General features: G+C 43.1%; 2 protein-coding genes and 1 non-coding gene across 5 annotated transcripts in view; 2 read left to right on the plus strand and 1 right to left on the minus strand.

The window, feature by feature from the left end:
- Window positions 1-1,058: 1,058 nt before the first annotated feature.
- Window positions 1,059-1,130, minus strand: TRNAA-UGC (transfer RNA alanine (anticodon UGC)). The gene has a single exon. It is a non-coding gene; the product is annotated as a tRNA-Ala (tRNA).
- A 6,990-nt stretch (window positions 1,131-8,120) lies between these two features.
- Window positions 8,121-24,528, plus strand: part of TXNRD1 (thioredoxin reductase 1) — a 71,112-nt gene continuing 54,704 nt past the window's right edge. Inside the window, exon 1 of one of the 3 annotated variants that reach the window (XM_060025515.1) lies at window positions 8,121-8,316. The gene's annotated coding sequence lies outside the window, so the exon portion shown is untranslated. The other 2 variants (XM_060025517.1, XM_060025516.1) reach the window with 2 other exon arrangements.
- EID3 (EP300 interacting inhibitor of differentiation 3) lies at window positions 19,715-21,204 on the plus strand. Its single transcript, XM_060023897.1, has one exon. The coding sequence runs from the start codon at window positions 19,825-19,827 to the stop codon at window positions 20,929-20,931; it is 1,107 nt and encodes a 368-aa protein (XP_059879880.1). The 5' UTR covers window positions 19,715-19,824; the 3' UTR covers window positions 20,932-21,204.

The following is a 24,528-nucleotide window of genomic DNA, read 5'->3' on the forward strand; positions in this document are numbered from 1 at the left end:
CTCCCTCTGCTTAGAAAAATTCTGTTTAAGAGTTGAACAGGGGCTTCCCTGGTGGTGCAGCGGTTGAGAGTCTGCCTGCCGATGCAGGGGACATGGGTTCGTGCCCCGGTCCGGGAAGATCCCACATGCCGTGGAGCGGCTGGGCCCGTGAGCCATGGCCACTGAGCCTGCGCGTCCGGAGCCTGTGCTCCGCAATGGGAGAGGCCACAACAGTGAGAGGTCCACATACCGAAAAAAAAAAAAAAGAAAAGAAAAGAAAAAAGAGTTGAACAGCATCGTGGTAATAGCCAAGGGCTGGGCATCAGTCTCGGTTCTGCCAGTTATTAGCTAGGTGACCATGGGAAGATAATTTTCCTCTTTATAGCTCAGGTTTTTTTCAGATATCTGTAAAATGGGGGAAATAATGGTATCTTACTCATTGCATCATTGTGAGGATTAAATTAGCCATGTAAAGACCCAAGTTTATGCCTGGCATGTGGTAAGCACTGAAAAATTCTTAGGTATTACTCCCACTCCCATTACTACTACCTTTATTATTCCTCCAGGTATGGTTCAAATATCACCTGCTTCCCCAATTTCCCTACACCATTATTTGCTTGCCCTCTGTGAAGTTGATGGACCACCACATGTTCTAGGCACACTCCTAGGCATATTACAGGTGTTATTTTATTCAGATACCCAATATGTTCTCAGCCACCCTCTGGGATTGATCAAATTTTTGAAGGTCAGATTCACCTTTATAAGAGGACTGAGAATCTTTGACAGTTACTATGTAAAGACTCTTTTTCCTTTCCTCTTAGAAAAATATGAAATCTACAAGTTAACTAGTAATATCCCCACTGTACAGATCGAATCTTTCGACAAACATTTTTTGAGCAATTACTAAGTGTGGGCACTATATTAAGTGCTGGGAACACTGTGGTGAACATAAATAATCCTGATCCCTGCCCACATGTAGCTATTTACATTTAAATTAATTAAATATAAATAAAGTTTAAAACTCAGATCAGCACTTGCACTAGCCATATTTTCCAAGGATTAAACAAGGAGAAATCAGATGGAGATGCTAGGGATTGAACCCAGGACCTCATACATGCAAAGCATGTGCTCTACCACTGAGCTACATCCCCATATGCTCTAGTTATGTTTTATTTGCTCAATAACTACATGTGGTTAGAGGCTATTGGGTTGGACAATGCTAATATAGAATATTTGCATCATCATGGAAAGTTCTGTTGAACTAAGCTGTTCTAGAGGGGGAGGCTGACATTGATCAAATAACCATACTTAAAAATATAACTGCAATTGTGGTAAGTACTAATCAGAAAGAATACATGGTAACACAAGAGCATTTCATAGGGGGATTTGGCTTATGTGACTGAGACATGTTTGAACTAAGACGTGTTGAGTGATTGGGAGTTAGCAAAGCCTGTGGTTAGATTAATTAAAGGGATTGAAAAAAGGCTAATGGCTGGGGCATAGAGACGGAGGGAAGGTTTGGGTGAGATAAAGAGGTAGAAGGACCACAGAGGACCTTGTAGAAAGAGGATGAGAAAGCTGAGAGGCTTAGTAATTTGACTGTCTAATCAGTGATGGAACCTAGATTTGACTTAAGTCTGCTGCATAATAGATGTATATAGTCAAAGTACTTTGCCTCTGTAATTTACAGATCTCATCTTGCTCCTTTCCTCTTTGGAAATCACCAAATTTCCTCTACTAGATTAATTCTTCAGCATTGAAACATGCTATAATAACTTCCTTCTTAGACAAAATCCCATTGTTTTCTGCTTTTATAGCAAAACTCCTTGGAAGAGTTGGCTATACTTACTATCTCCTTGTCCCTTTTTTCTGTTTCTTCTTGTTGTTTTTTTTTTTACCGGTACGCGGGCCTCTCACTGTTGTGGCCTTTCCCATTGCGGAGCACAGGCTCTGGATGCGCAGGCTCAGCGGCCATGGCTCACGGGCCCAGCCGCTCCGCGGCATGTGGGATCTTCCCAGACCGGGGCACAAACCCGTGTCCCCTGCATCAGCAGGCGGACTCTCAACCACTGCGCCACCAGGGAAGCCCTCTGTTTCTTGTTGAACCGCCTGTACTTAGGCTTTCTTTCCCCCAATCATTTTCAGTAAAGTCAGCAATAACTTCCATGATTCAGTCCTTATCTTGCAGGTTTTCTCAGCAGCACCTGATATAATTGATCTTCCTCCTTTTCGGAGCACGTCTTCCTTGGCTTTTGATTTAGCACATTCTCTTGGTTTTCCTCCTACCTCCCTTCTCAGCCTCCTTTGCTGGACCCTTCTCCTTTGCACTTTGCCAGGGCTCAGTCCTGGACTGTCTTCATTTCTCTAAATGCATTAACTTACTAGGTAATTTCATCTAGTCGCATGATGTGATGGCTGATTTTATGGTACCCAGTTGTTTGGTCAGACACCAGTCTACATGTAGTTGTGAAGGTATTTTTTAATGTGATTAACACTGAAATCAATAGACTTTTGAGTAAAGCAGATTACTCTCCATAATGTGAGTGAGCTTCCTGCAATCAGTTGAAGGCCTTAAGAGAAAAGATTGAGGTCTCCTGCAGAGGAAAGAATTGTGCCTCCAGACTGCCTTCAGACTCGAGACTGCCACATTAAGACTGCTGGAATTTCCAGCTTGCTGACCTGTTCTGTAGGTTTCAGACTTGCCAGCCACCAAATGCTGTGAGTCATTCTCTCAAAATAAATCTTTCAAACTTCCCTGGTGGTCCAGCGGCTAAGACTCCGTGCTTCCAATGCAGGGACGGCATGGGTTCTATCCCTGGTTGGGGAAGTTCTGCATGCTGCGCAGCCAGAAAAAAGAAAGAAAGAAAGAAAAAAAATCTCTCTCTCTCTCTCTCTCTCTCTCTCTCAGTTTCTCTGGAAAACCCCAACATTATCTACAATGCAATATCCATGTCATTAAATACCTTTTATATTTGACTAACAATTTTTATTGTTTGACTAACAATTTTTATTTCTAGCCCTGACTTCTCCCCTGAATTCCAGATTTGCATACCAGCTACCTACTCAAAATCTCCATTTGGATAACAGTAGGTTTCTCAAACCATACTATGCATTTGTCCCAAACTATTGCTTTCCATCTCCCATTCCCATCTTTTCTCCTCCTCCCTGAGTATCCCCCCATTCATCAGGGAGTGCTCCCATCTACCCAGTTGCCAAGGCCAAAACCCTGGAGTCATTGATTCTTTTCTTTCTTTTACACCCCTCGTTCCATCCATCTGTAAAACTAATTAGGTTTATCTTCAGATATATGTTCTCAACTCACTAATCCAAACCTTCATCATCTCAGCTTGGACCACCACGGTAACTTCTTGACTGGTCTGTGTTCCTCCACGCTGAGTCCCTACCTTAGTCTCTCCTCCACACAGCAGAGCAATCCTTTAAGGATACAAACTAGATCATTTCCCTCTCCTCTCTTGTGACACTTTGGCTTCTTATCACATTAAGAATGAGATCCAAATTTCTGACTATGGCCTTTGGGATCTGACCCCTGGCTACTCCTCTGACCTCACTACCTACCACTTTCTTCCTCACTCACTGAGCTGTAGACACATTGGTTCCCTTGCAGATCTGTGGACAAATTGGGCAGGCTCCCAGCTTAGGGAGCTGTTTCCTGTTTCCTCTGCTTAGAAAGATTTCCCCCTCTTAAGTCTTGCTCCTTCATCTCACTCTGGTCTCTGCTCGAGTGCCATATACTTAGATCTTTCCTGACCTCCCTACCCTACTTTATTCTCAGGGTACAAAGAATCCTTTCCAAAAAAATTTTTTTTTCGCCCTGTGAGGGGAGAAATGATGTTGGGTGGTAACTACTGGAATTGGGCATATGGGATCTTGGGAGACTTTAAAAAATGGGAACATTACAGTGTGCTTGTATGATGATGGGAATGATCAGGTAGAGAACAAGAAACTGATGATGCCAGAGAGGGAGGCTAATGGGAGGAGTGAAGTTATCGAAGGTTGAGAAGTCAAGAAAAGATGAAAATGCGCACACAAGTGGAGAGGCTGGCCTTCATTAAATCAAGAGGGAAGGCGGGGAATATGGCAGCTTGGTGGTTGAGATGGAAGTTGGTGGGACTTTGGGACTTTCCTGGACAGTCCAGTGATTAAGACTCCTTGATCCCAATACAGGGGGCACGGGTTTGTCCCTGGTGGGGGAACTAAGATCCTGCATACCATATGGAACAGCCGGAAAAAAAAAAAAAAAAAAAGGGAAATAGGTGGGAGTTCTGTCTGGTTGATTCTCTTTTCTTAAAGTAGAAAGCAGGTCATGAGCCAATGGCAAGGTGTAGGTGTTGTCGACTTAAAGAAAAACACACAACATAGAAGTTGTGAGTTTAAGTTTTATTCAGGGTCTTATTGAGGACTATAGCCCAGAGACAGCACTCAGTTATCTCTGAGGAGTTGCTGCGAAGAAGTAGGGGAGAGACCCGTTTATATATGATTTTTTTTTTTTTTTGGGCTAGGAAATACACACTGTCAAGCATACATCTTGGTAAAAGATTACTGCTAATCACAAAGAACAGATATCTCAAGTTTAAGTGCTTAGCTAAATATGAGAAGATGCAAGAATCTGGGGTCATTAAAATTCTTCCTGAGATACGCATCTGGCTATTTAAGGGCCTGTTTATCTAAAGCACGGAGTGCTTCATCCTGTTTCCATCCTGAATTCCTCTCAGGTTGGTGGGCAACTGAATTGGGTTCCGACTTAACCCTGGTAGAACTGGGTGGTGAGTGTTGGCGAGGGGGAAATTTCCCAGTCTACCTGTCTTGAGTTCTTATATCTGGACCAATAATAAAATTGACACAAGACATTAACAGGAGAAAGAGAAACAAATTTTAATTCATGCACATGGAGATCCCATAGAAATGGTACCCAAGAAGTGGCCAAAGCAGGCAGCTTTTATACTTTTTTAGACAAAGAAACAATACATTTGTGAGGAATTGACAGGACAAAGAAACTTAGGTTTTGGGTGCCCAACTAGTGACGATTATCAGCAGAGTTTGGGCTTGGGGTAGTATATTAAAGAAGTAATGAGTTTGTTTATATAGGCTTCCTGGCCCCAAATTCCCTATCTTTTGTGTTAAGGGTGTCCTTCTACCTCTAGATGCAAGGAGTGCACATTTCACATGAGTGACTTATTTCCTATTTTCAGTGAGACAGAAAGGAGAGTCAGAGTGTCCCTCTTGCGTTGGCTGTTTCTTTTTTTTTTTTAATTTATTTATTTAATTAATTTTTCTTTTTGGCTATGTTTGGTCTTCGTTGCTGTGCGTGGGCTTTCTCCAGTTTCGGCGAGCGGGGGCTACTCTTCTTTGCGGCGTGCAGGCTTCTCCTTGCGGTGGCTTCTCTTGCTGAGGAGCACAGGCTCTAGGGGCGCAGGCTTCAGTAGTTGTGGCTTGCAGACTCTAGAGCACAGGCTCAGTAGTTGTGGTGCACGGGCTTAAGTCGCTCTGCAGCATGTGGGATCCTCCTGGACCAGGGCTTGAACCTGTGTCCCCTTCATTGGCAGGCAGATTCTTCACCACTGCACCACCGGGGAAGCCCTAAAGTGAAATTACTTTTAATTTCTGTGTTTTCTCCAGTAATGTTTTCTGGTTAAGTAGGGTACAGAATATGTGGACATCTAGGTTTAACAAGGGTGGCCGTTGCCAACTCAGTACAATTGAGGAGTTTGGATTTTTATTTAGAGGTTCCTAGAGAACTACTGGAGGATTGCGCAGAGATCTGGGTGTCAGGAAGGTGGTTCTAGCTCAGTGTGTATGTATGAGAAAGACTTATTGAGGAATGGTAGTTTAGTGCAAGAGGACCCTTGATTGAACACCTTCATAGACCTGTTAATAGTGTCCTTAGATGACAGCTCAGGAACAGAGGGTCTTTTCCAGCATTTTCTGCATACTTACAATATATAACAGGTTCTGGGAGGGCATGATAAATCAAGCAAGGTTTTGCCTTCTCAAAACTCTCTTGGCTTTAGATGATTTGTAATTATTTTTAGGTGTTTGGGGACACAGAAGAGGGAAGGAGCGATAAACACAGGGTAGAAATCAGGCAAGCCCTCCCACAGGAGATGACATTTCAGATGAGCTTTGAGGGAGTAGGCCCTTAGGGAGGTAAGATAATTTTAGGCAGGAGGAATAACATGAACCCAGTCAAGAGATGCAAGATGTACCACTAGAACAAATGCTGCATGATGAGAAATGGGGGAGGGGGGTGTGAGTGCCAGCGAGCGGCTCTTCTTCCATTGACCAGCAACTAAATAGAACTAAGGCGTTCTATTTCCTGACAAGGGTAAGGCATCTGGGTTTGAAAGGAAAGTGAAGCTTTTTTTAACGGTGATATTTTTTTTTAACTTAAAAAATAACTACATGGAGCTGCTCTTGGGATTTGTGCTATAATCTGCTCACTTAAGAACAGTTTAAAGTTAAAATGCCTTATCTAGCCTTTTCTGGAATGCCATTAGAAAATGCTAACTGTGGTAACTCGGACCTGTCTGTCCCGGAAGGCTCTTAGAAGTCAACCCTTGTCACTTGCTTTTAGCACACTAAGTTAAATGATTTTAAAGTCCCTCTGTATCCTAAGACATGCTTTTGCAATAAACTGTAGCTTCTATAGATGTTTAAGAATGTGGAGTTATGACGCCAACTCATGGGTTGTTTTGTGTAGGTTAAATGAAAGAAGGCATGTAAGCTGGTTAGTACAAAGCTTGGCACAGCAGCTGGGAGTAAATGGTAAGTTCTCTGCCTTAATCCCAGCTGTCTTTCCTTCACATTTTTTCATTCTTTGCTTCCTAAGTCATCTTGTTTCCTGAACACCTATGTGCTAGACCCATCTTCTCTTCTAAGGACCCCAGAATCAGGTTAGGCACTCACATAAATAACCACCAAACAGAGTGTCAGTTTAGCACCTTGTAGGGGAACAAAACTTTCCACCCCCAAATGTGTCTCTTTGGTTTGAGGATGATTTGGGGCTGATTATTTTTAAGAAACAAAACCTCAGGAAGAACTTTCTACCTTCTGCCCTTAACCGCCTAAAGGGCCTATTCAGGAAGAACAACTATCACCATAGAAAACTAAAGTATACCATGAACTAGGTGTGGTAGACTAGGGGCACTCAGCAAGGCCTGTTTGATCAAAGTCCTCTCTGGGTCCCATTGTGTCTGCAGAGGGTTTTTTCCCTCCCTCACAATGTGTAGAGTGTGTGTGAGTGTGTGTGTGTGTGTGTGTGTGAACGCGTTCTGAAACTGAGAGGCTGCAACAAGCCTCTGCCTTGCACCTGGGAAGGGACTCAAAAGGAGCAAATTGTGGCTTCACGGAGCCTTTAGAAACCAGCAACCTGAGCGTGTTTCAGTCTGGCAGTATCCAGACAAAGAAGTGGGAAAGACATTCATTTATTTATTTCTTCATCAAATATTCATAGCTACCTGCTAGCACAAGGTGCTGAGTAAGAATATGAGTAAGAGCAGGGAAGTATGAGGGAGTGTGGCTCACTCGGGTAGCTGGCTGCAGGTGCCAGGCATGGCTGGAGTTAAATATACGCAGTTTTCCTTCAACAACATGACGAACCAAAATCTGAGTGGGATAAGGAGGAAGTACTATAAAGCGAAGTTATGTGTTGGTGAAAATTTGTCACTTCTTTTCAGAATTAGTCAGGATGGACTAGAAGTTTTTTTTTTTTAAAGCCTAATCGCTTCCTTTAGGGAATCACCAGACTGACTAATCCATTACTTTAGGGCAGTAGGTCGCAAACTGCTGTTCACTAAAATCATCCAGGGAGTTTTAAAAATCTCAGATGGCCAGGTCGCAAGCAATACCAATTACATCAGAATGTCTGCGGGTGGGAGCCAGGCGGCAGCGTTTTTGAAGATCCTCGCATGATTACAATCAGTAGCAAAGTTCGGGAGTCACTGCCCGAGGGCATAGTCCAGTTTTGTTCAATTAAGGCACACTCTTGGTTCCGGTTCCAAATATTTCTTAAATTGTTTTTGCTCCTTTCTTGGGTTGGGGGCGCTGTGAGCAGGAAGAGGATATGCTGTCACCCAATTAGGAGATCCCACTTTGCTAAGCGCATCAGCCTAGTTGCCAGTGCTGCACGAAGAGTGGGTTTTTGCTTTGTCATTCTGACTCTGGCGGTTTGCCCGCCCATTCAGAGGAGGGCGCGGCTTCTCGGAGCTACTGGGAACCCGCAGCCTTTCCTCCTCAGTTTGCTTCAGTCCCGCATTGCACCGGAGCAGCAGGTGCTGGGACGTCTGAAGGAGCGCCTGGTGCCCAAGGACTCGTGTTCGTGTAAGCTTCGGGTTTACTGAAAACGGAGGAAGCCCCAAGCCCCTGGGCTGTGAACACTCTGGGCCGAGAGCATCCTCCTGCCGGGTGCCTTGTGGATGCAGGGGAAGGGGAGACGTTTGAATGCGTGTCTGAGTAGGGCCGAGGCTTCTCTTAAGTCGGGTGAGCTTCTTGGCGGTGTTCATTGTTTCGCCCGGGTCGGTGAAAGCTTGGCGTGTTGGTAGGTGAGACCGGCCCCCTGTCGGCTGGTGGTTTCCTGTCTCCAGCTCTTCTTTATAGAGACGGTTTGCAGAATATCGGAGAAAATAGTTTCTGTATCATTTCTTAATGCACGAGTCTTGAAATGTAGGTGATAATATGATGAATAGATTGACAGAGCCTTGTCAGCATTAAGCGAGTATAACGATTAAAGGATGCCTTTCGAGGAATTTTCACACCACTGAATCCTCAGAAATTGTGAGAGATTGGCAAATCACGTGTGTCTTCGTGTGTTCAAGTGGGGAGACCAAGGCTTAGACTCCTGTGACTTTCCCTAGGCTGTTAAAGGAGACAACTAAGAGGAACCGGCGCTTATCTCACTGTATCAGGCAGTACAGGGTAGGGGTTAAAGGCTACACTGCACTGCCTGGTTTGAATCCTGGCTCTGCTGTTGACTAGCTGCTTGAATTTGGGTAGGGAAGCTTTTCTGTGCCTCAGTTTCCCTATTGGTGAAATGGACCTGATTGGACCTACTTCAACAGGGTAGTTATGAAGATTAAGTATTAACATATGCAAAGCACTACAGAATCGTTAGCTGCTATTATTATTATTATTGTCAAACAGCTATACTTTGGGGGCTGGTGTGGTTTTTGTCTCATGAATGGACCTGATGTCAGTATAACTAGAGTCTATTTTTAATTCTCACTGACTCATTCTTTACCTGAGTTCGCCCGTTTGTAAAATTGGACCATTTGCACCAAGCATGTCATTTAGGGTGTTGCTGTATTATTTCAAGGTTCTCTAATAAAAGCACCCCAAGTGGGCAGTGTTCTTAATTTTGCCTCGAGGTTTCAAATTTCAGAGAAACTTTGGAAGTTGGTTTTTTGGCATTCTGTGTATACGATGCAGAGTTCAAAGGAAGATTAAGTTGGGAGGTGTTAGTTGGCCTCGAGGCCATGTTTCCAGCCCGCGTGTAGGTGCGCCGGTCCGGGACCCGAGCTGGTGGCCGGCCTTAGTCAAGGTCAGGGCCGGGGCTGGGGCCTGGGCTGTCGCCCGGGCGAGTGCAGTTTGGGACGCGGAAGCCCCGCCCCCGCCGCGCACTTCCCGCCACGGCCCCGGGCGGAAAGACTGACCGGATCCGCTCTGCTTTTGCGCCCCAGAGAACGGGCGGGGCCTCGAGGGAGCGCTCTGCGAACTGACCTTGAAAACCGACATACCCGTTGTGTTTGTGAAACGGAGAAAGCTAGGCGGCCATGGTCCAACCCTGAAGGTAGGTAGGGGACCTTAACGTCTCTTTTGCCGCCTGAACTGCAAACGAGCTCATCGATCCGGCCGTGGTCTCAAAGCCAGGGTGATTGTGAGCGAACCTCCAACCGGAGCACATCCTTAGAAAACGACAAAGAAACGTGGGGGCCAGCTCACGTGTTAATCGACGTGGATGAGACACACATTTCAGAAGTGGGAAGCGTGGAAGGGCAGACGGCCTATTTTCTTCTTTTAAATAGGTTTTTTAAAGTGTCCTTTTTCTTTCCTTCCCAGTAAATCCAAATAACAAAATTTTTTAGCAGCAATGTAAACTGCTGAAAGTGAGTCGTTTAGAGAAGTACTGAGAAAAGTGGGTCAAGAAATGCTTTATCTTTGTCCGTCCCTATCGTCTTCCTCTTTAATTCTCAGGGAGGGAAACCCAGAAACCCCAGGCTCAGGGGAGAGCAACCAGCAAGCTCCTAGAGTAAGTTCATTTCCCTTCAGGTATCTCTTTTCTAGCCCAGAGTTAACAACTGGGTAGAGGGAAAGAAGAGAAATAAATCTTTCCTTTGGGTGGTGGTGAGTGTGGTGGCGTCCTCCCTTAGGACCATCCACTGAGGGGTGGATGGGTCATGGCCTGCCATACAGGCAAGATGCTGGGAGGCTGGATGGGTCATGACCTGCCATAAAGGCAAGATGCTGGGAGGTTGGGTGCACATTTGGGGGAGATATGCAACGTGGATGACCAGGTTAGAAAGCCTTAGAATCCTATCACCTTGGTATAGCTTTAACTTTTGCTGATTTTTTTTGTCCTCCTTGTCTGTATCAATGTAATGTTTAAGAAATGGATCTTAAAAAAAAAAAAAAAAAAAGAAATGGATCTTATACTTGAACATTGCCTCTTAGAAGTAAGCCTGAGGCCTCAGTTAAATGTAACAATGTATTTAGATGTGTGTGTGTTTAGGAAGGTTATAACAATTTGTATTTTTATTTACTACCTTTTCTTTTAAAAGAATCTTATTTATTACCTTTTTGAAGAATGGATATAAGAAATGGAGGTAGACTTCAAAGACAAATAGTAAACTAATGGAAAATAATTAATGGAGATTAAGGCTTTTAGCTTGGTATAAAATACACTGTGTTACTCAAGACCTTTAGTTTGCAAGTAAAATGAGACAAAGTCCTGTTAATATTCTTTCCTGTCTGATCTTTTCTCTGCCTGTGTCATAAATTTGTACTTAAAAAGCTGTATAGGCATTTGATCTTTATATAAATTCTACACATGGTCCTAGTTTTAACACCAGTGGGAGTAAAAAGTAAAATCACTTTTTTATAAGCTTTGCACCTACTTTATTGGTAAGATCTGATATTCTCAATTCTATATGATCATAGTTAATTTCAGACATTTAGTGAGGTGCGATGCCATGCATGAAAAGCCTACCACCAAGTTATAATTAAATTTTTAAAAATGAACATCTCTTTTAAGTAAACTTACCACTCTCCTTTGTATCATTTGATATATTTTTGGTTTTTAATGAGTACTAAGATATGGAAGAAGACACAACAAGGTAAGGCTACTGCTTTGAAATGTTTGTGAATTTCTAGATAATTGTTGCCCACGTTTGGAACTAAATGGTAGGTCTTGAAATTCTTTAGGGAACATTGGGTTTGAGTGGAGAAAGGCATTTATTTAGTGGAGAGTTGAGTGCTTATAGAATTAGTGTTATAATCCTGAAGTCCACACCTTAAAAAAGCTTAAGATTTCCTGCTTTAGTTGCAACCTAAATAATGGAGAGGGAGGGAGCTCGTTAAAACATGTGCTTTTCTTTTCTCCTCTTAATATTGTTTCTTCCTTTGTCTTCCTTTCTCCTCAATAAATAGCAGCAGCAGCAAAACCTACCTTGTTTTCACAGTGTGCTATGGGAGACCAGGGAGTACAGCCCTACTCCAAGGAACTGATACATTTAGATGACTACCTACAGGATGAAGGCTTTAGTGCCTTTCAAAAAACTGTAGACTATGGACCACCTGCACAGAGTCCCCTGGAGTGCTTGTTAAACACACATGCTTGGGCTTTACCCGAGATCTTGTTCATTGAACCCTCTGGAAGGGGCTAGGTTCTGCCTTTAAATTTATTTTAAACAAGCCTCCTCAGGTAATTCTTATGATAAATATCACGTTTGAGACTTACTTTAATGTATAAGGTAGTTTGGTCACGATTAGTTGCTAAATAATTAGAATCGAGGAAAACCAAACAAAAGATTACTATTTAATACCTAAAAGGTGTTAGTTAGAAGATGGCAAATAGTAACTCAACAGGCAAGTAACACTTCCTACCTGAATAGAAAAATGGGGAACTGTGCTATCTGTGGTCAGGGCTTGTGTGTCCACGTGTGAAATTAGCACTAGCTAGCTACTAAATTCTAAGAACTATGAATATAGTTCCTGTTGCACAAAGACATACGGCTTTCATAAACATTGTAGTTCTTAAGAGCAAGCTTGCAAATTTTCCTACAGGGACTCTTTCTTATATGTAAATCAGTGTCTCCAGGATTCCAGAGTTTTGAAACCACTCATATAAAATGAATGCCTGTCGGTGGTATTGAGAGGTAAAGCAAAGTGAGTGAAAGAGTGCTTATTGGAATACAAAGTGCCAGACATAGTTAAGCCTTCAGTAGTTTGAGATAATAATCTTGGGAGATTAAGACTAAAACTTGCAACATGGGACTTAATTTCTTCCAAGACGGACACAAAGTGGTGCATGATTAACATCCAAGGGAATTATGGAGCCAGTGTGGGAGGAGCTCAGAGGTGATGGTGTTGTGGTCAGGCTGGGAGCCCCCCACGTTCTGGGCCTGGGGTAGGCACTGAAACAGGCAGGTCTCCTTTCAAGCCTAACTTCTAAAAGTTACCAGAAACCAGACTCCTCACTGAATAGACATCGGGAAATGAGTGGTAACTTAATAACTCTGACCATTCCCTTTCTTTCTTAATACTCTACCAAAATGGGCAGAAAACTTGATTCTCTTCTCAGATAATCCCTTCCGGGGAGATTAGTAGTGTATGTGCTTTTTGGCCTAGTTAAGGTTGAGGCCTAAGGAGAATTGAAGGATGCTTTGACTCTGGTTTATTTAAGAAGGTAAGAGTAAGGACTAACAGTGTTTACAAGAGGCATGGATTGTTAGTACAATGAATTTGTTTGGTGCTGATTATATAGTAAAATTTTTACTAGCTGGGAATGCATGGTGAGACCCAGTGCCTTCTCCCACTTTGACCAGGTGACAGCACAAGCCTCTTCTTTGCTGTCTGTCAGTCCTTGTACAGTGGTGTCACTCTTCTGGTCCAGGCTTTGGATTTCCTCTCACCTTTCCTGTGTGTTCATTTACCAGGGCCTGATGGTTTCCCACACAGGTGCCTACTTCTTCTATTAACTTTTTGCCCAGGCTACTTCAGGTACTGTTGCCTCCTACCTAAACGGTCTCTAACTGGCTGCCCACTTTTGATCTCCCTGTCCTTGCAGTCCATCTGCTGCAGAACCATCTTCCTGATTGCTTCTTTGCTGCCCCCAGATCTGCATCCAGAATGAGTATATATTTCTTAACTTGGTTTTCTGTGTCCTCCAGGGTCTGGCCCCAACCTGCTTTTCTGGTGATCTCGTGCTCTGCCCCCGTTTATCTCTACTGGAAGCTCGTGGGAATACTGTTGGAGCTGTGGTCCCTAAAATTTCCCTCCTTTGTTCTGTTCTTCATTTTCTTTCTCGACTTTTCTTCCTGCTCAGACCCACTTTTCCAACTGCCTACCTGTGTCAGAGTACAAGGCCAGATTTGCCTGTTTCTCCCTCCTCCGCTCCCGCAGCACTCCCGCAAATCCCTGTCCCTGGGAAAGGAGGAGTCCTGCCAATATCAGAAGTGAAGAGTTAGACTTATTCCTTGTGCCTGGGATTCTAGATCTGCCTTAGAGCTCATCAGAAATTTAAATGAATGTCTGTCAATGATAGCAGCTACCATTTATTGAACGTCTGTTGTGTGATAGCCCCTAAATGCTGTGGTACCTAGTTGACTGAAATCCTCCCAGGAGTAGTCCTGTGAAGGAGGTGGTGTGATCCAGTTTTACAGATGAGCAAATGGAGGCCCTCAGAACTTAAGGAGTATGCCCCGGTGACACAGCTAATAAAGCAGCAGAGCCAGGATGGAGCGCAGGCCTGTCTGTAAAGTTCACTCTGGTGTTCTCACACTTCTGGCACTTGGCTCTGTGTTATCGCTGTTGGGATGCGTGCCTGATCTCCCTGGTGTGATTGTGTGCTCATGATTCATGGCTGAGCCCATGCAAATCTTGGTATTCCTAGCATAGCTCTGGCAAATTGGCGTTTGTGCATAGCATGCTTGCTGAGTGGAACTGCATTCCTCTGTGCCTGCTGAATTATACCCTCCTTTAGAAAAGTGTCAGGAGGTAGCTAACATCCTCCTTTAGGATGAAAATGGTTTATCTTTGTATCTTCCATGTGTTATTTTAACACCTAGTATGCACTCAGTAAATACCTGTGGAATGAATGGTTGATGGTAGGGCCAGAGGACTGACTTCAGTGAGGGATTTAGCTACAAGGTGTCTGATTTGGTGAAAGTGGACTGTCTCCGTTAGCGATTAAGCCCTAAGTATAATAGTTCAGGAGAGGTTCTAGGCAGCATATAAAGCAGTTCAGACTTTTAAAAGAGCTGTATGATAGCGGCATTGTCCATCTTCAGTTTATGTAGCTGTGTCAGGTCAGTTGAGAAGAAAGTCACATTATGTCTATTTAGCTACTGTTTACTGAGCCCCTGTGTTCTCGATGTTGAGCTAGGCTCTGTCTTTGTTATCTCTAACTCAAGTCTGTAGGGCAATGTATATATTTTAAAATACCTTTGTCAACAGATGTTTGTATATGATTTTTTACAAAGAGTCGTGGCCGCTCTGTATGATAGAGAAGACGTCGGATAGAAGACATTTACAAAAGAGGAAACTCAAACTCCGAAGAAAGCACTACTTTTGATTTTAACCCAGAGCTCCAGAGCTGAGCTTTTTCAAGGCTGCCTCCTTTAGAAGCCGAATACCCAGTGCTTTCCTACCCTTAGTCTATCAGAATGATGCTCCTGATCATTGCTGACTTCTGAGGTGTCCCAGGAGAGTTGGTAATGGCTCTTACAAGGGGAAGGGTTCTCTGTTCTCATCTCACACCCTTGTTTATGTTACTTCTTCAGGCTTGGCAAATCAGCCAGCACTTGGTTTTCTGAAGTGTCAGTTAAATATATGACTTTCAACCACAGAGCAAGGGCGGAGGTTTTATATACTCTAAAGTATTTCAGTGGCAGGTCCAAACTATTTTGTGGGGCTTGACTGTCATTTTATCTTTTACTTCAACTAACAGCAAAGCCTTCTTATTTGAATAGAACAGTTATTCAAAGCCTCTTTTAGATACCAGGTGTTTACAAAGAATCTGCTGAAGTCCAAGGAGCTATTTATGAGAAAAATATACATAAAGAATTGTGCTGGAATTCCCCGGCAGTCCAGTGGTTAGGACTCTGGGCTTGCATTGCAGCGGGCACAGGTTCGATCCCTGGTCAAGGAATTAAGATCCCACATGCCACGTGGCACAGCCAAAAAAAAAAAAAAAAAATTCTATGCCATTTAACTGACATTAGAATTTAAATAAACCCACACTGATTAATTTTAATAAATTTTCCAAAAAAAAAGAAAGGAATTTTGCATATAATCTCAGACTCTTCATGGCCCTGATTCAGAATTTCTAGTAGAGTGGTTTACCCTTCAAAGTGCTATACACAGTTCCATTAGTTGAAGCCCTAGTAGGTTTTTAAATTTTATATGACAAATTTCTTTTCACTGGTATTATTATAGTGAGATATACTTCTCTGTCTTCTTTATGGATATTTAGCCTTTAAAATATTTTTCTGTTCCTAAAACAACATCCCAGGAGTGAAGCTACTGGTTTGTATACACTTTTTTTTTTTTCCTATTTAGTGTCTTAATGTTTATTAATCACTTGCTATCTTTGGGATAACTGAAGATTTAAGTACCTGTTCAATAGTTGAAAATATTGTCAGATCTATCACGTAATTCTCATTCATTCTATACTTACAGTAACTTTATGATTTGAGTACTAGTATTCTCATCTTACAAATGAGGAGACTGGAGGCTGACAGGTTAAGCAACCTAAGGTAGTGCTAATAGCTAATAGGTCATGATTGGAACCCAGGTTTGCCTCCTTCCACTGTCCATGGTCTTTTCAGAAACTCGTTTAAAAAACACAGATATCTGCCTTGATCATTGGAAAGTTTACCTTTAATACTGAAAAGCCAAACAAAGCAAAAATATACACACACAAACATAACCTAAAGGGAAATTCAGATGAAAGAGAACATATACCTAACATCCAGCTACTCCAGCAAATCAAACTAGGCCTTCACCACATCTCTTCACAGCTCAGCCCTGGCAGGATGAGGGGAGAAAAACTGCTGTGAAAGGAGGAACAGAAAAGTGTCAGGAGGTAGCTAACAGCAGGATAAGCATATCTTTTAGAGTGCGGGACTCAAACCTGACTGGTTCTTGGCTTTGGCTCAGAAGTCTCTTAAATATCTGTTGGTTGTAGATTAATCAGGCAGTAAAACCCCACTGGAAAAGATAGTGGGTCCTATGTGACTTTTAAAATTTGACCGTAGAGAGACCTATAACCTATAACATTCATCCGTACCACCATGTTTGTGTTGAACACTAGGGGTTGTGGGAAAGAGCTTAAGAATGCTTGGAATGAATGAATCTGAACTCCTAGCAAAGGGACTGAATAGTAATACTGGAGGAAAAAAATGAAGAAAAGAAGAAAGGAAATGGAGGCCCTATGGAGCCTTAGCAGCAACTCCTGAAAGAGAAAAAGGGGGAAGAGGGAAGCTAAATTATTTTGGAGGCAGGTTGTGTGTTAAGGGACCTGAACTAGTCTTACTGCAAGAAGAAGGTAGACTTCAGTGATTTCTTTGAAGTACTTGCACTTTTTGCCTTCTGTTAAGAGTCACAGAGAAGTTTACTGGTATAACAAATTATGTATTGCTGTGCATTCTTTTTAAGCTGCATTTATATAATTATTACTAGTAATTGGACCTCGGGTTGGAAAATCACCGTTTAGTGACTTAAGGATTCACAAGTGCAGAAATCCCATTCTTCAAATGATGAGGGAAAATCATTAGGTTTGAGATTTTTATTTTGTAGCCACATCTAAACTTTGCACTCTAGAGGCAGATTTTAAAAGGCAGAGTATAATGCAAGTATGACTTTCTAAGGATGACCTAAGTTACATGTTACCAAGGTTCTTATGAGCAGGGATCTAGCAGAGAATAAATTCAGCACTGAAAATCACAACTTAGTAATATGATGCTGGTCTTGATGTGTGCTGTTGCTCCGAGCAAGTTGTGTGGGCTTTTACCTCCTGTGACATCCCTATAGGTGATACCTCAGTAATACTTTATAAGTAGGTTGGGAAAATTAATTTATTTTTCTAAGGCATTTAAAAATTGTTTGAAGAAAGGCTGTGTATGGAGCAAATTGGTGTCAGTCTGTTTTCCATCCTCTGAGCCAGGAGAAAATAGGCACCTTAGGGTGGGAAGGTTGGCTTATCTTTTGGAGTTCTTTTATAAATCACTTTTACTGAATTTGAAATGGATATCAGAAGTTCCCAAGAATATGGTTAACTATAAAAGCAAACTGTTTTGGACTTGGAACTTGGAACTATGTGTTTTCATCAAAGATTTAAGATGGGTAAGTATTAGTTTGTAATTGGCCAGACTTGGGGCTAAGATATGGCCCTTTGATGATCCTGGTCCCCAGCTTTTTCTCTTGCTTTTTCTTCATTTCAGGGAAGAGATAAGGCTGACTTTCTGAAAAGCAGTCTTTACTTTTTTTTTTTTAAATTAATTAATTAATTTATTTATTTTTGGCTGCGTTGGGTCTTTGTTGCTGCGCGCGGGCTTTCTCTAGTTGTGGTGAGTGGAGGCTACTCTTTGTTGCGGTGCACAGGCTTCTTGTTGCGGTGGCTTCTCTTGTGGAGCACAGGCTCTAGGCACGTGGGCTCAGTAGTTGTGGCTCGCGGGCTCTAGAGCACAGGCTCAGTAGTTGTGGCGCATGGGCTTAGTTGCTCTGCGGCATGTGGGATCTTCCTGGACTAGGGCTCGAACCCGTGTCCCCTGCATTGGCAGGCAGATTCTTAACCACTGCACGACCAGGGAAGTCCCAACTTATTGTCAGTGTGTAAGATCTATTTCTTCCACTAATCTGTGAAATCTTTTGCTCCAAATAAGTTGGCAATAGGTACTGGAACAAAGGTTTTCATCTACGCTTACACTTTCAAGTGTGCATACTCAAATGCCTCCATGTGAAAATAGCTTTGCTTGGAAGATTTATAACCAAATTCTTGCTTTAGGGAAGCTAACAGTCTAATAGGGCAGGGTAATGTATATGCACAAGTAACAGTACTGCATGCTGTTTTTGAAAAATGCATGTTTCTTTCTGAATTTTACCCCTACTTAAAAAGAATAATGGTGAACGAAGAGTAACTATTTTGAAGTAACTTAACATGAGGCTTGGCTGTTCATGTATTTGCAAGAAACTTTATGCTAATGTCAAAGAAAAATGAACCAGTGTAGGGCTTCCCTGGTGGCGCAGTGGTTGTGAGTCCGCCTGCCGATGCAGGGGACACGGGTTCGTGACCCGGTCCGGGAAGATCCCACATGCCGCGGAGCGGCTGGGCCCGTGAGCCATGGCCGCTGAGCCTGCGCGTCCGGAGCCTGTGCTCCCCAACGGGAGAGGCCACAACAGTGAGAGGCCCGCGTACCGCAAAAAAAAAGAATAAATAAAAATAAAAATAAAGAACCAGTGTAGATGCATAGGAAGGAAGGTAGGGCCAATATACTTCCTGGTGCCTTGAAACCAGAGCTTCAGATGCAATGTGGTGGTCTCTCTCCCTTTCTTTCCCTCTCTCCTTCCGCTCTTGTGACTGATGAGCTAAGCCCTTTCTCCAACTGTATGTGATTTCCTAGTGAACTGGGGGGTGTATTTTTCCAACATACATTAGTCACCCGACTTACAGCATTCACATTCATATCCTTATAACAGATTGTGTCTAAAATCTTCACAGATTTCTCACCTTTTAGGGTTCAGATTTACTACCCACTCGGAGTCTGTGACCCTTACTTCTGGCAAGCCTCCGAACAGCTCTTTGATGGAGACCCTGTCCACTTTATTCTTGTACCCTTGGGTGGCGCAGCACCAGAGATCGCTTTGCGTAACGCTGTGGGACGGGGGGCGGGGGTGGGAGTGGGGTAGGGTAGTGCACCTTCGCGCCTGCGCCAGTCCGGACCCTGGTTTACCCGGTGACCCCGCCCCCCACTGGGGTAGGTTAGAGAGGATTTGGCTTTTGAAGGTTTTGAGGGCCCGCCTAGGTAATTAACACAATTTACGTTAGTATAATGAAGACGGAGTTCCAAGCAACCACCTTGCAAATGGACCCTGAGAGTTCAGCCTATCTGTAATGGAGATACCGCAGGCCACGATCTTTGGCTTTGTGAGCAGTTTATAATTTAGCCAGATTTAGTTTCCCCCCCTAAAAAGTCTTTTAATCAGAGCGAAAAAGCGCTGCCGCAACATGTGACAGCAAATGTTTTAAAGCACGGGACGTTTGGTCCCCCATAATTTTGTCATAAGATTGTCCAAGCGTTTCTTTGAAAGCTAGAGGACACTGCCAGTAAACGCCAAAATAGTAGCTGTCGCTTGAACCGAGCGGTGTTACTAGGGTGGGGGTGGGACCCATTCTCGCGCGCCTTCTGCGCCGGCCGGGGGCTTGTTTGCGAACACTGAGGGGTCTGGGCTCCGCGGGGCGGGACCGCTGGGAGGCGGGGCGCGCCGGGCGCGGGGCCGGCGGGACTCCGCTAGTGCGCATGGTCAGGCGTCCTTCTCCGCTCCGGCTGACCCCTTGTTTCCGCCGTTGGCCGAAACACTGCGAAGGCCGTTACCTGAGCGCTACCGGTCGCCGACATGGCTGAGGAAAAAGATTGCCTGAGGGGAGACGTAGAGAAGGGCGAGGAGCCGGTGGTAACCATTACCGGTGGTGCGTGCTCTGGGAAGCAGGCGGCGGAGGAGCCGATGAAGGTGGAAGCGGAGGCGGGGCCTGATGCCTGCTCTGACGACCTCAGCTGTGGGGAGGCCGACATCGACCCAAGCCTGCTGGAGCTGGTTGATGAGGAGAAATGCCGGAGTATCCGCAAGCAGTACCGGCAGCTCATCTATAACGTCCAGCAGAACCGTGATGACATAGTGAACACGACGAGCGAGTCCTTAACCGAAGCTCTCGAAGAAGCCAATGTCCTGTTTGATGCAGTGAGTCGAACGAGAGAAGCGGCCCTCGACGCTCAGTTTCTTGTTTTGGCTTCTGATTTGGGTAAAGAAAAAGCAAAGCAGCTAAACTCTGACATGAGCCTTTTTAATCAGGTGGCATTTTGTGATTTTCTGCTTATATTTGTGGGTCTAAACTGGATGGAAGATGATGGACGTGATGCGCTGAGTGACTGTGATGATAATATAGTTCGTTCTTTTTGGGAGACAGTACAAAAGGAAGCAACGTCGTGGATGCTGCAAGCTGAAACATTCCACTTTATATTCGGTTCATTCAAATCAGAGCCTTCCGCGCGGAAGCCCCGACTTGAGCACCGGAAAAGAGTTCACAGAATGGAAGAAAACGGGGATATGCCTACAAAGCTGAGGAAGCTGGACCTGAGTAGTAATCAAGAAGCGACAGAAAAAGAAGTAGAAAGAATCTTGGGATTGTTGCAAACGTGCTTTCAGAAGTATCCTGATACTCCCGTGTCCTATTTTGAGTTTGTGATTGACCCAAACTCTTTCTCTCGTACTGTGGAGAATATATTTTATGTTTCTTTCATTATAAGGGATGGTTTTGCAAGAATAAGGCTTGACCATGACAGGCTGCCAATATTGGAGCCCATTAATATTAACCATGTGGGTGAGGGGAATGATTCCAGTTCCCATTGCAGGAAACAAGGAGTTATATCTTTGAGTTTACAGGACTGGAAAAATATTGTGGCAACTTTTGAAATTTCAGAGGCCATGATCACAAACTCGTACTAAAGATTTTTGTTCTTAGTGTAGGAGACATTTTGTGGCTTTTCTTAAGCATCTCAAAATGGAGAGTAAAATCCAAACAGAAACACATATTGTATCTCTTGTAAAGTGAAAAAGTATTTTCAAGAACATCAGAAATTGTTTCACTGTGCAGTGTATTTTTCTTGGTAGTTTATAAAGTTGTCATGATCTTCTGTTGCTAAAAAAATCTCACTGGCATGTTCATGGGAAAATTATTTTGAATGCTTCTTAAGACTTTAATAATAAAAGTCAGTTCTGAATTCCATAAATTAAAAGGTATTTGATAATTTTCCAAAAAAAATTAGTTATGGTGCTCTGTGATACTTACTGCCTTGCTTCCTCTGCTCCGGGGAACCACAGGAATCCCAAATGGGGCTCTTGACCAGGTTGGGGAGAAGAGTGGGTGGAAAAAATGGTCAAGGAAGACTTTCTGTAGGGCAGAGCCTAAGTGACGTTAATACTGTAAGAAAAAAACAAATTCAGATGCCATGCTTCATTGCAAAGAAGACTCAGAAAGATTAATGAGTGGGTATCCATATTTGAAATAATTTCTCCTGCAATTGGACTCAACAAAAGTAGAATATCTCTACTGTAGTAGGTGAGCCATCAACTAAGTGCTGAAAGGCAAGCAGGAATTGGTCAAAGGTAAAGAAGGTAGTCTCGCAGAGAAATATGGAGGCCAAATACATGGAATTGTGAGAAGTTATGGCTCCAGAGAGACCTGTAAGATTTTTTGGAAGACTACTCCATTTGAATGTTAAACTGGGCAAAAATTGGCATACCTCATCTGTTAGTGACCTCAGGAGTAGAAGGTAACCTTTGCCAGATTATTTCAAACACAAAATCTTTTAACATCCAGTTACATAGTCTTCATGTACTTGCTTCATTTCTTCTCTGGCCCCTAGCTTCCCTTTGTAATTTCTGCTGATACAGAGTGTCCCTCAGAATCAGTGATGTTTCATCATGTTAACAGCTTTGAATATTTGTTTCCAACTCCATTTTGATTTCTTAAGTAGGGCTTTAAATGCCTGGAAACTTCCTGTTTAAACAGAAATATATGATTGATTAATCCAAGTTTTCTTCATTTTCTTCACTTAGCATAAAGCCATAAAGGCTTTTTAGTGTTGTTGCTTGTAATTGTTTTAAGAATATAAATTACCACCTTATTTGGACGCTACTGCTGAAAATTTGAGTCTTTAAGAAAACAAGTTTTGAAGGTGCAGTGAGCATGCCTATGCTTTCCTTGATCCCTATAGAAACTAAATCTTTGGTAGCAGGGGGTCTTGCCATTAAATCTTATTTGGCAAGTGGATAAGTATCTGCTTTGCATAGCAGTAATGATAAACTTTCCCACCAAGTCTAAATGTAATACAGGGAAGGGAAATCCAAAGACTAAATGAATGACTTCGAGATCAAGAGAAGATTGAGATTGAGAGGTTCTTCAGTAATAGTGGAGGTTTTTAGCAAAAAGAGAAATTTCTCATGAAACTGGGCCAATTATTTTCTGAAGTAGTCAGTTTTTCCCCTTTTTTATATGAAGGGATGCTCACCCTTCCCAGTGTCTACCACCCTTTGATCTAGCAATTGTGGAAGCATCATTTGGTCTCTGATCCTCCCTTTAGCATGCCTCTACCAACTGGGTTCCTTAGGTTTTCCAGAGCTTTGCTGTTTGGGGAAAAGATAATCTTAGTGATAGCAAAAAGATCCTGCCTCAGGTCTACTCACCACCAGTTCTCTCTTTAAACACCAAGTGCCTTTACAGGAGTATTTGAAACTTAGTGATGACTAAAAGCATTAACAGAGAATGTGGAGGTTTGGGAGGAAGGTAATCTTCTGGGTCTTCTCTAAAGTAATAGCTGTTAACATATAAATCAGGTTGACCACTTGTTTCTACTTTTAATTGGTTGTCGTGACACATAGATTGCCTCATCACTTGGAAATTAAAGCGATTGTTTATCTTGAAGAAAAAAGGAAAATTGACCAATAGATAATTATAGAGATTAGATATGAACCAAGCTGCAAGTCTGCTGGTTTCCCTCTAATATAGTTAGAGTGCCTTATATTTCGCAGGTTCAGTAAAATCAGCTGAACTTCAGGAGAATATTATGGAAATCTTTTAAACTAGGATTTTGTTGTTTGACAGAACCACTCTCTGATCAAAGGACCTGGGATCAGATCCTCTGTAACGTTCTAGTTGGAGACTTTGGGCAAATTATTAAACCCGCAAACCTTTAGGTTTTTTATTTGCTAAGTGGGAATAATTACCTGTTCTCTTAAATTTACAGTAAGGATAAAATGAGAAAATGTATGTGACATACATTGAATGTCTGTCAAATGAGAAAATGTATGTGACGTACTTTGAATTAATGGGTGTGGTATAGTGAGAAAAGCAAGAGATTTGTAATCACTTAGACCTGGGTATAATTATTGACTCATGGGCAAGTTTCTTAATCTCTAAGGGTTTCTTTTTTTTTTTTTAATTTATTTTCTTTCTTTATTTTTGGCTGCGTTGGGTCTTCGTTGCTTCGCGCGGGCTTTCTCTTGTGGTGAGCAGGGGCTACGCTTCGTTGCGGTGGCTTCTCTTGTTGCAGAGCACGGGCTCTAGGTGCATGGGCTTCAGTAGCTGTGGCTCCTGGGCTCTAGAGCACAGGCTCAGTAGTTGTGGCGCACGGGCTTAGTTGCTCCGTGGCATGTGGGATCTTCCCGGACCAGGGCTTGAACCCGTGTCCCCTGCATTGGCAGGCGCATTCTTAACCACTGCGCCACCAGGGAAGCCCTCTAAGGGTTTCCTTATTGTCATTTCTGAAATGGGAATGGCATGTGATTAAATGGGATGATATATACCAAACATCTAGCCCAAGGTTGGGCTCGCTGTGAGCACTCATGTTAGTCCCTCACTCAGTAGTAGATCAGTGTCAGAAAGTCCACGCTGCTGCCTCCTTCCATGGTGACATCTCTGTCACGGTTCATACACTTTGCTTTAAGTCTAGATGTCGTGACTTTCTCATATTCTTGCCTTTGTTGTGGGGAAACCATTACCAAGTGATTAGAATTGGTACTTTGTTAATTCACTCAACAACTGTGCCAGGCACAGCTCTAGGCAGGGGGGCGGGGGGGTGGTGGAAAGTGGTGAACTGAAAATTGTCCGTCTCTCATGGAGTTTATATTCTAATGGCTGTATTAGTTTCCTATTGCTGTTGTAACGAACTACCATTTAGTGGCTTAAAAACAACACAAATTAATTTTCTTACGGTTCTGGAGGTTGGAAGTCTGAAATCGGTTTCTCAGGGTGTCAGCACAGCCGGTTCCTGTTGAGGCTCTGAGGAGAGCAATCTGTTTTGCCTTTTTGGAGGCCACCTGTGTTCCTTGATACACTATTACTCCATTTTCAAAGCTGCCAGTGCAGCCTCTTTGTCTTCACATTGATTACTGTAACTCAGTCTCCCTCTGACTCGCTCTTAAAAGGATACTTGTGAATAAGTTGGGCCCCGTGGGATAATCCTGGAAAATCTCCCCATCCGCAGATTCTTAAACCACATCTCCAGAAACTCTTTTACAGGTAATGTATTCACAGGATCTGGG

Source organism: Delphinus delphis, chromosome 11, assembly GCF_949987515.2.
Source record: "Delphinus delphis chromosome 11, mDelDel1.2, whole genome shotgun sequence".
Classification (NCBI taxonomy): domain Eukaryota; kingdom Metazoa; phylum Chordata; class Mammalia; order Artiodactyla; family Delphinidae; genus Delphinus; species Delphinus delphis.

Coding starts and splice junctions, on each gene's coding strand:
- EID3 (XM_060023897.1), top strand. CDS start 19,825: ATGGCTGAGGAAAAAGATTGCCTGAGGGGAGACGTAGAGAAGGGCGAG.